The sequence below is a fragment of the Miniopterus schreibersii genome (assembly GCF_964146895.1).
Source record: "Miniopterus schreibersii genome assembly, chromosome: 3".
NCBI classification, from domain to species: domain Eukaryota; kingdom Metazoa; phylum Chordata; class Mammalia; order Chiroptera; family Miniopteridae; genus Miniopterus; species Miniopterus schreibersii.
Genome location: NC_138103.1, coordinates 93,412,403 through 93,424,010, shown reverse-complemented (window position 1 = coordinate 93,424,010; position 11,608 = coordinate 93,412,403). Strand labels below are relative to the sequence as shown.

General features: G+C 43.1%; 1 protein-coding gene across 4 annotated transcripts in view; it reads left to right on the top strand.

The window, feature by feature from the left end:
- The first annotated feature begins 148 nt into the window (after window positions 1-148).
- The window catches only part of DROSHA (drosha ribonuclease III), a 102,573-nt gene continuing 91,113 nt past the window's right edge, over window positions 149-11,608 (top strand). For 2 of the 4 annotated variants that reach the window (XM_081131443.1, XM_081131442.1), the window contains exons 1-4: window positions 1,319-1,409; window positions 2,485-2,549; window positions 4,729-5,562; window positions 9,353-9,445. In XM_081131443.1, coding sequence (XP_080987569.1) covers window positions 2,533-2,549; window positions 4,729-5,562; window positions 9,353-9,445 — 944 coding nt within the window. In that variant the 5' untranslated portion in view covers window positions 1,319-1,409; window positions 2,485-2,532. Of the gene's footprint in view, window positions 242-1,302; window positions 1,410-2,484; window positions 2,550-4,728; window positions 5,563-9,352; window positions 9,446-11,608 lie in introns of those variants that run through there. The other 2 variants (XM_081131441.1, XM_081131444.1) reach the window with 2 other exon arrangements.

The window sequence follows — 11,608 nt, the reverse complement described above, 5'->3', positions numbered from 1 at the left end:
TTTTGTTGACGGGCCAATCACCGTGCACGAGGCGTGTCCAGCAGTGTCTCTTTCTCTCCCCCTTTCTCTCCCCCCCCCTCCAGCCCGCGCCCGGCCCCCGAGGTCCAGGTTTTTTTCAGGTTTGCTTTTTAATTCCCTCTGTTTCCTGTTCCGGAGGCGCTGGCGGCGGCGCCGCGCTCTGGGCCGCTGCAGAATAAGCCTCGCTTTGCTCTGGCGGCGACCTCGGCCCGGGAGCCTTTTTGTAGGTAAAAGGGCCAGCTTGCGGGGCTTCATAGAGGGAGCGAATGGCTGGGTTTAAACGGGGCTGGTGGCCGGGGCTGCGGCGAGGGGCGCCTGGAAGTTAGGCTCCGGCACCCCTCTTCAGGTCTGCAGCTCAGGGCGAGAAAGCGACCCCAGGCCCGGATCCCGTAAATACGGGCCAGGGACAAAGGAGACCTTTCACTCCTCCGCGGGGCGCGCGCCGGCGCAGGCTGGGGGCGCCCGCGCGTCGGGGGCAGGGAGACCCCCGCCCAGCGCTCGCCTGGCTGGGGCGCCCCGTCTGGCGGGAGATGCAAACAGGGAAGCGTGCACTTCAGCCCGAGGAAGGCGATGGGGCTGTGGACGCACCTGGGCGGACAGAGGGCGTCTTAATCAAAATGTAGCCACACTTTGCAACTCTCTCTACATAGACTGATGTTCCTGGACGTGTTAACTGTTCACAGCGCCTCATTTTCCCTTCTTCCAAACACCAGCCTAGGAGTAGGCAGACGCAGACAATGATTACTTTTCTGGTTGCAGTAAATTCTTGGACTTTTGAATTAAAGTTTGCATCTGCAACACGGCCTGATTATGCCTTTAGTAGGCCAGTTTCATAGTCATTGTTTTTAGATGTTCTATCTATAGAAACATCCTGGAGGATCTCATAGTGAATGTTCAGCTGTTACCCAGTGAATGGGAGTGTTAGTGACTGACTGTTGCCCACCTGTAGGTCCAGCACATTCCTTTGTGTTCCCTTAAACCCTGTGCATATCTCTTTTCTTGTGTTTATTGCATTGTATTATTTTTACTTAAAAATGTATTTGTATTGTGGGTTCTGAGCACCTTGAGTACTGTAGGCTGTGTGTCTTACTGCAGGCCTGCGACAGTGCCCCGCACGTATTGGCTCAATGAATGTTGTGTGAATCAGTGGAAAGATCTTTTTGTCTGGTTTTCATAAGGCAGATCTGTTGTGGATATATGTGAACAGGAAATGTACTGTAGCAACATAGAAACATGTACTGTTGGTGAGACAGTAAACGTTTATTCACTCCCTACTGTGTGCAGGGTGCTTTGCCAAGGCCTGTGAAGGATTCAGAAATGACTGTGAATCAACCCATGTCATCAGGGGGCTAGACATGCGCACACATGACTACAATGTGAGGCAGTCTCTGGTAAGTGCTGCAAAAGAAGTAAGTACAGACTAAGAGGGAAGTCTAGAGGGAGTGAGAGTATGTCCAGGGAACCAGGAAAGGCTTCACAGAAGAGGTGGCACTTGACATGAGTAGATGGGTAGAATTCAGTGGGCAAATTCATACGGTCAGAGATTTCAGAAGAGCGGGAGCAAAGAACAAGCTGGGTGATATAGTATCTGGTATGTTAGGCAGCTGGGGAATTCTGGGGCAATAGGTGCTTCGTGGGGAAGATAATGGAGAATAAGCCTGGAAGAAGTTGGATTCAGCTTGTAGAGGGCCTTAAATAACAAACACAGAGTTTGAATTTGATTCTGTTGGTAGTGATTAGCCCGTGGTGGCAAGATCAGCTGTCTAGGCCTTGGATTTATCTTGAGGGCTTTAGTCTGAAAAGTAATCATTACTCAGATATTATTTGGTGCCTGCTATTTATTGATGCCGGTGATCGATACAGCTAAATAACCTGAAACTGTCCTCATGAGCCATTTGAAAACCTGCCTTAAGCTTACTGGTAAAAGTTAAGCCAGAAAGACTTTAGGGAGATGCAGCTACGTTAACAGTACGGTACGTTGTGTTTAATATTTAGTTGAGAGTTTTAAACATTTTTCTGACGTTTGAGTATTTGGAAAGTCATTCATGTTCACAACATTCTGCTGTGAGAAGAGTAGGGAATGCAATGCAAAGATGATTATTTTCTCTCTCAGATCACAGTTATGTTTGAATTTGAATGCTGACCTCACTGTGAAGGAAACTAGAGTATGGAGAAGGGGAGGAGAAATGATTACTTTCCCTGGTCTTTTAGCAGATTAGAGATGGAATATGCCCAGATTTTCAGTCTTTTCAGTTACTGATTGTTTTGAGTCAGTGAGACAAGTATTAAGGACATCTTAAAAGTTAGCTGTAAACTTTAATTCAGTTCAGCATCCTCTTAATTTCGTTAGTGTGCTAAATGCCTCGAAGAATGCAAAATTAGTGTTAAGGTAATTGCAGAAAAGTTTTCCAGCATTAACAGTTTAGGAAACGTTTTTATGTCTCTTTTATTCTTTCTGTGCTCTAGAACTTACAGTCCTTGAGGATATGACACTGACCCAGACAGTACATCGCGATGCAAGGCAATACATGGTGAGTGGTGTGGGAGGGATGGCAGTAGTTTCGGGAGAACAGAGAGAGGAGCAAACACTGGCGCCGGGTCATGGACTGTGGGGAAGATTTAGGTCTGTGAAGAGAGGGGAAAATATGTTCACTTGGGCCGTGTGCGTGGCTGGGAACTCAGACCAGAGCAGTGAACGAGATGACCCAGAGCCCTGCTGTGATGGAACCCATGGTTCTCAGGTGCCTGCAACATTACGGATGGCATTAGGTAATGAGCTGGTGGACTGTAATTCTTATAGGACCTGCGGAGAAGCAGCACAGAGTGTGCAACAGCAGGAAACCTAACAGGCCTGCGGGGGTGGTGATAGGGCTGTAGAAAGTCCCGTGAGGCTGTTATTGTAGTAGGGAGGCCAGAGATGATGGTGTGAAGTGGGTGAGCTCAGGAAGTACTTACAAACCAAAAATGATAGGAATTTTAAAATAAACTTTTAGTTAAAAGGGGTAAAGAAGGAAAAATTTTTAGATAATTCCCTGGTGTGTGATTTTAGGACCACTATGTGCCTGATATTTTTGCCATAAGCATCTTTGCTGCAAGCACTTTCCCTGCAAACATTTTTCTGGGTGACTAATTGGCTGTAAGGCAGTTTTGCTGTAAAAAAGATAATGACAAATAAAAGAGGGACATTAAAAATGACACAATGAAACATGATAAAATGAATTAACGACATAAAGACTTTATTGGGAGATACAAAGTGTTTGAATACATTTAAAATGTGTATACGTTCACAGGAGTACAATGTAAATGACTGATTTTATTTTGTGGATTGTACCTAAGCACTTCCTTCTGTGCCCTCAAAGAGGGCCCTCAGCCTCCCTTTCTCTTCCCATTGTATTGCGTTTGGGAACCACTGCAATGAAAGAAACCAACTCTCGGAGCAGATGGGCAGATTGATGTCATCTGGAAGAAATGCTAACTATAGACTATCACCATGAGGTGTTGTGTATTGGTTTGTTATGATTTCAGATCCACTTGTTTATGACCTAAGTAAAGTTGTTTTGATTTAAAGGTGATTTGCTTACATTGAGGGAACTGTGCTAGGATGTTGTTAAAATCTGTTGTTGTCAATAAGCACTTAGCTATTGACAGGTACTGCTGGGGCCTTATCAATAGGAGATATGGAGGAGTGACAATCACACAGTTGGACCCATGTTTCTCATGGCACGAAGACCAGTCCTTGGTTAGGTACAGTCTACAAAGTTAAAATAGCTCTCCGATGACCTTGAGACACTTGCCCCTGCCGTGGTCAGGCCCGCTTCACCTACTTGTGACCTGCAGTGGTGTTAAACTGCATTGGTCCCAAGGAGAGAAGGGACATCTGTTTCTGCCTTTGTGAGGCTACTCCTCATGGGCAAGGGTGCAAACCATGTGTAATGGCCCCTTGCCTGCCAGCACTGGTTCCGTCACCTGCTAGCTATATGCACCAGCAGTGAGGGACCTACGCCAGCCACTGATACCTGGCTTTTGGCTGGAAGGACTGACTCCAGAGAACCAACTTGTAGAAAGATACACCTCAACTAAATTTGGACTACATGTTATCATTTTAATGGAAAAATTGCCTCGAGGCCAATTAGTTGTGCAGTGAAAATGTCTATGGCAAAGATGATAAAAGTGAAAGTACCTGGAACCTAAACGGCACCTATTGAGATAGAAAATACATGGATGAGCAAGTGGTGTCGTGTTGGAGGGAAGACCATTCGTTCCTTTTAGGACATGTTATGTTGAACTTGCAGAGTCTGTGCTGAGTGGGAACGAAGGTGAAGACAGGAAGACGCTGGTACAGATATAGAAAATGTGGGGTGTGCAGACAGGATGACACTGTGACGTCAAGATTTTTGGGGAACGTAAGCAAGGACATGGTAGCAAATGATTGAACCGTGGGATGTTGAATTCGTCATTCTGGAGGTGGAGCAGCTTTCGGCTTTAGGGAGTGACACGGTCCAGAGAGTGACCGTGGCAGTGGGTTGGGTGGCTGAGCCGGGAAGAGTTTACTGGCCATGAGGTGTCAGGTATTACAGAGAACTTAGTGTCGGGCGGGTGGAATATCCCAGTGGCCCAAGGGGTCTGTCAGCTGCTCTTGAAGCTATTTAGGCATTTGTGAAACCCTGTTCCCATAGTGAGTTTTTCTTCTTTTTCTTTCCTCCAACAAAGTCATAGAATGTCGTTCCACCCGGGACGAGGCTGTCCCCGAGGGCGAGGGGGACATGGAGCCAGACCCTCGGCGCCAGCCTTCCGGCCCCAGAACCTGAGACTGCTTCACCCTCAGCAGCCTCCTGTGCAGTATCAATATGAACCTCCTAGTGCTCCTTCCACCACCTTCTCAAACTCTCCCGCCCCCAGTTACATGCCTCCGCGACCAGATTTTGTACCCTTCCCTCCACCCATGCCTCCCTCAGCACAAGGCCCTCTTCCCCCCTGCCCAATCCGGCCCCCCTTTCCCAACCACCAGATGAGGCCCCCCTTCCCGGTACCTCCCTGTTTTCCTCCCATGCCGCCTCCGATGCCCTGTCCTAACAACCCCCCAGTCCCCGGAGCACCTCCTGGGCAAGGCACGTTCCCCTACATGGTGCCCCCTCCTTCCATGCCCCACCCCCCACCCCCTCCGGTCATGCCACAGCAGGTCAATTACCAGTACCCTCCTGGATATTCGCACCACAACTTCCCACCTCCGAATTTTAATAGCTTCCAGAACAGCCCCAGTTCTTTCCCTCCCAGTGCTAACAACAGCAGCAGCCCTCATTTTAGGCATCTCCCTCCATACCCACTCCCGAAGGCTCCCAGTGAGAGAAGGTCCCCGGAAAGGCTCAAGCACTATGATGACCACAGGCACCGTGACCACAGTCACGGGCGAGGCGAGCGGCATCGGTCCCTGGATCGCAGGGAGCGAGGCCGAAGTCCCGACCGGAGAAGACCCGACAGCCGCTACAGATCAGATTATGACCGAGGGAGAACGCCGTCTCGCCACCGGAGCTACGAGCGGAGCAGGTAAAACGTGTGTTTTTTAATGAACTGCAGAGGCCCATGCACAGGCCATTTTCTGTTTATCAGCAAACTGAACCGAAAAGGGCCAGCAGTGCCTTTCGATGTATAAAAGGAAATAAAGCTTGTTTTGGGCTGTTTTAAAGAGGAAGAGACAACTGACAAGTAAAGAAATTGATGTCAGAAAAAGCCACTTTTGAAAAGCATTTCAAAGTTATCAACGTAGATCTCTTTAGTGGATGTAAGCTGATTACTCTGCATAATACAGTCGACATTTTAATGATGACCCATTGAAAAATCATATATTTTTTGTTTTGTATTGAATTACATTCAGTGTGAATATCACATCAGGTTACAGCACTCGAATTCTTTTGGAATTGATGATCTGCCCATGTTATCAATTAAGAATCAAACTGGTTAAGCAGAACTTGCTTTCCGGTTTTTAGAATAAACAGAAATTTATTGTGCATTGTTGCCTTCTTGCTCTGTTTCCTTGTAAAGTGAAATTATCTTAGTTATACACTATCAAAGTTATAGTTTCCGAAATAGCATTAACCTACTTTTATTGCACTAAAACAAATTCATACTGAAGAAAATTGTATTTAAAAAATACTGTGCCATTCCGGAGTACATTTCTTTTTTTCAAAAGACCAAATACCTATATATACAAGGCAATAAGGTTCTCAGCAGGTGTTTTTAAACTGGGAGTCCGAGATGGGCTTCTAGAAATGCTCTGAAGTTATATGCAAAATTTTATGTGTCTGTATGTTTTTCTATAAGTAAATCGGTATCTTACACCAAATTCTCAAGAGGTGGTGTGAGACTGTTACCCCAAAAGTCTAAGAACCGTTGGTTTGGGTGGAAAAATAAAAACACAGGTAATGATTGTACTGATGTTTGTTTGTGCCCTCAGTGAACTCTATGTAGATAAAAAGTTGAGGTTTTCCACTTGTCCAGCTGATCACTGCTTCGCTTTCTGTCCCCTGTGGTGTGTTTACCTTCATTGTCCTGTGGACCTTCCGGGCTGCACATGTGTGAGCTCTGCAAACCAGTTCATGTCAACGTGTCGGTTCGTAAAGAGCTGGAGCCATCAGTTCACTTCTTGGTTTCCGTTTTTCTCATGGCTGTTGGTTTGACTCTGAGTGAATATTTTACCAGTAAGTGGTGATGGTCGTTCTCAGCCCTGAAGAGAGTATCTGGTGCTCGGAAGGTTTGGAAGGAAAGTGTGTTGTTGCTTCTCGCTGATGCAGTGGGAGGTAGAGGGAATGTGTTTCCTGTGGAGATGACGAATTTGAGAGTCGGTTGTCTTTTAAGTCTTTTCAGCATGAATTACTGTTTCTGGTCAGTTTTGTTCTTAATTATTCTGTGATGGACTATTTAGCAGAGGCCTGGGATAGTATTTTATAGTTTTATGATAAAAATCTAAACTGGAGTTTGCTTCAGACTTTAAAGTGATTGTTAATAATCCTGTCTCTGGGGAAACATTTTGCTGCAAACTTCAACATTCCAGATTGTATTTGTTTTTCTATTTTGGGGGCTTAAATTAGAGCTGAGCTTTTAGGCCTCTGCTGTAAAATCCTAAATTTTTCCATCCCGGCTTAAACTTGGAGTTATGTATTTGTTTGAAGAAACTCAGATGTCTTGTAAATTGAGGATTCTATCAGTAAGTGAAATCAAGTGCCCAAAGAATTACTGTTAATCTCCATTATCCTAAATCACAGCTCCTTTACTTTGAAGCACCTAATTAGGCAGTCAGCTCATCTTTCTCAATGGCCTTTATTTGTATCGGAGTTGTTTTATGTGATGTACTTGGTGTGTCTGCCCTGGAGCCTTCTTAGTGTCATAGCCACAGCGTAATTGGCTCCTTTTGGGGTCTTAGGTAGGGTGTCAGCCATCTGTCTTATATGCTTCTGCAAAATAAACATGGGGCACGTGAAGTCCTCACATAACTTCTAGAAGTATATTGGAAAAACCAGAACTTCACACATTTACACATTAGATTGTGTTCAGTTTATGCAAATTGTGCAGTCTGTCCGCTGGCCACTTCTCCCCTTACTTCTGGGAGGGAGTGAAGCTCTCCTTTTTCAAATTCCATTTTCCTTCTTTTTCTCCTCCGAAACGCGCTTGAATAATAGTTGCAGGATTGTTTTAGGACAGACTGTTTCTCCAGAAAGTTTGTGAGGAAGCGGGTATATGTATTCGTTACCGTGAATGATCAAGGTGACTCGGGAATGGGAAGAGAAACAGGTGCTGACACTGTGCGCCGCCAGCCTGGCGAGGACGATGCTGTGGATCCCTCACCCAGTGCTTAGGGCGCAGTGACCCTGAAGCTGTGTCACGTGCAGCCGCCGAGAGCCAGGATTATGCACCTGAGGGATACCCTAGCGCTTGCAAGGGTTTTGGGAAAAGTAACCCAAACACTGTTTTTCTTGCTTAGAAGGGGTTCAGCATATTGTTTCTAAGGTGATTTATATCCACGTTGGTCTTTTCAGTTCATACCCACTCAGAGGTAGCAGTCATCAGCAGTGCTGTTGTTGAGTGCAAAATCCTATTGCCTAGATGTTAAAAAACCCATTTAGGAATACCCTCTAAATGGAGTTTTTATTTGGAAATGTAGGTAATTTTAATTATTCTTTTTAGCAGCCATGCCACTACAAATTATATCTTTGTCATGTGGTACTGCTCACTAGTTGGGATTTATTGCCTAAAAGTAAACTGTAATTTTAGAAGTGTATCAGATAAGGTATATAGAATCCCAGGTTCTGGCTACTTTATTTTGGATAGCTGGTGTATACCTGAGGCTTATGTATATGTCAAAGCATATTATTCAAAGGAGTCTTCCTTGAGGGGGTGATCTTTAAGTGAAAAAACAATTTTTATTTTTTATATCTAAGCAGTGATGGATCTCTATCAGTTTTGTAAGTTTTGATATCAATGTATTTACATTTCCTCTATTTGGCTATAGGTTGGGGGATATTTTTGAGTTCAGAGATTTTTATAGGTTTCTTGCTGTACTCAGGCTGATACAGCACTTTTTTTTCCATTCTGAGATCAGGTGGCTATTTCCCTTAGATTTAGTTCTGATTCTCATACACTAGAGTTCTGGTTTTTGTTCCAGATCTTCATTGTACTTATTAAATAGACTCAGAAGTTATTATTATTGTTAAATTTTCAGTTTTACCTTGGGAGGTTTTAAAATCCCTCATTCTGTTGTTATATTAATTAAACTCAGGGTCTCCATTGAGAGTTTTTTGCTGATGAAAATCACATTTAAAGGTAAAGTGGCTTACGGTCTCATGGCAGTTAGCGATAGCTACAACCACAAATCAGGCCGATAACCTGTAAGAGTTCAGACCTCTTTGATCATAGAACCTTGTTGTGATCTTTACCACCAAAGCTTTAATTTACATTTATTTGATGGATGAAATTGAGAGTTTCCTAGAAATCAATTGGCAGTAGAATTCTTTAGTTTTCCCCATAGGTTAAATAACCAAGGATTGGCTGGTTGGAAGGTCTCTGGAGATTATGATAAAATCAATTCCCTTTGTTGCTTAGCATCAGGTTGACTTCTCTCTTTAAAGAAAACAGCAAAAAATGTCCAAGTCCATTAACTTCTGTAAAGTGAAAAGCTCTTTATTCTCTAATAAATGAAGGATGAATAAAAGTTTCCCATAGAGAACAGTGCCTGAAAAATTCTTAGGTGAGGTCCATTTATTTAGAAGGTGAATTCAGTGAAAAGAGATGGTGTTTTTGAGTCTTTCTGCTGAAAACAGCTCTGTGTATTAATTCCTTTAAGAGAGCGGGAACGGGAGAGACACAGGCACCGGGACGGCCGAAGATCACCATCTCTGGAAAGGTCCTACAAAAAAGAGTATAAGAGATCTGGAAGGTAAGCAAGGAGTTTGCGCTGAAAGAAGTCATAGCATTATCTCCTTGAATTCAGATTTTGTGCTTATGCAAAGTATCAGCCACCTCTTCAAAACAGCCTAAGAGTTTTTCAAAATGCCCTGTGAAAAGCTAAAGCAGCCACTGATTTAAAAATCTTTACTTTCAAGATGTATTGATTATGTACAAGGAGAATCTTGATAAATTTCCAGAAATTAAAAATTATATGGGCCACTTTTTCTGACGTCAATTGCTATCAAATGATACATTAATAATTCAAGATTTTTAAAAAAATACCCCTCAGAAATTCATAATTATGTTTTTTAAATTTACTTGTTTTAGAAAAAAGCAAAACTGTAGTCATACTTTATTTAGAAAATGACATTGAGATTGTTATAAACTAAAATTTCCAGGATGTAACCAGTTTTATACTGAGAAGTAAAATTCATGGTCTTACATAATGGTAATTAAGAACAACACTGTGGAGTCTGACAGATTTGGGGTCAATTATTAATTCCCCCAACTTTGTCATTGCATTAAGTTATGAAACCTTTTTAAGCTTCAATGTCTGTCTAAAATAAGGACACTTATCAGTGCCTTGAGTGGTGAGGGGTCATTGAGATAATATATGTAAACCCAAGAACTGGGCCCAAAGTTAATGCAAATCAGTGGTAACTCTATATCTATATAATTATCACCTGATCATTTGGCTCTAGAAATTGGCAGAATACAAGAAAAGCAGAAAAAAGGATTTAAAGATAAAAGAGATTAATGAAATAGAAAACAGAACTATAGCACTGTAACAATTTGTAAATAGATGCAAGACTTCTTTGAAAAGTCATACAATTTGAAAAGTGGCAAATCAAGAAAAGAAAAAAATACATTGCATTAGTTATGAGAAAGTGTATAATTATAGGAACGGAGAGATGTTTTATTTTAAAAATTTAGAAACTTGGATGTGATGGGTTGATTTCTATGAAAACAAAAATTACAAACTTCACACAAGAAGCAGAAAATTTTAATAGGCCAGTGACCATGAAAAAAATGGAAAAAGTTGAATTTGTACCACTAAAATTTTTTTAACTTTTTTTAAAATCTTCACTTGAGGATATTTTTTCCATTGCTTTACAGAGAGAGTAGAAGGGAGGAAAGGAGGCAGGGCGGGGGGGGGGGAGACATCAACTGGTTGCCTCCAGAACTCACCCTGGTGGTGGGCGGGGAGTGGGAATCGAACCCAAGACCCTCTGGTCCGCAGGCCGATGCTCTAACCACTTAGCAACACTGGCCAGGGCTATAACTAATTTTTTTGTGTCAAAATCAATAGGCTTTTCTCAGTACCTGCCTATTAGATATTTCAAATAAAACCAGCATCGATTTATGAGTAGAAACTTTGGTAAACTAGCAATATAAGCAGACTTCTTTAAGTCTACTTATAACATAATATAGAACATTATCTCATAATGAACACAGTTGTCAACATCTCAAAATAACCAAACTTAATGTTGGAACCTTACAGTCCTTCCCATACAAGTTAGAAAAAAGGGGAGGCTCCATTGCCTATCGCTGTCGCCTAGCATTGTATAACTTAACAGCAAATGAAAATACATCACATTACTATGTGTCCCAGTATTGTACTGGTGCAAGTGATATAGTTGTTAACAACAGTCCCACTTAACAGGAATAAGAAAGTTAAGTGCTGTGAGAAGTGCTTTTAATAGAGCACGTACATGTTGCTCTGGGAACACAGTGGTGAAAAAGTCTAGGGCAGTCATAGATAGATTGACATTTTACTGATACCTGGATATGCGCAGGGATGCGTTAGGGAAGGAGGGTGGCAGGGGAGAGAAGAGCACATGCGAAGGGTAAGTCTGGAGGAAATGAGTTTAGAAGGCATTTGTAGTAATTCCAAAAGATGATTGTGCCTAGACCTGGGCAATGACCGTCGTAATGGGGAACAGCAGAGGTAATTGAGATGTATTTGTGAGAGTCAGTAGGACTTGGTAACTGATGGTGAGGGAAGAAGACAACAGGGCCATCACCTGGACCTGGTGTTCCCCACTGAGGGCGGGGACACTAAGAACGGCAGGAGGATGGCTTCAGTCCTGGGCATGTGTAGTTGAGAATCCGAGACAACCAAGTGGAATTATGTAGTAGTCAGTAGGTGTAA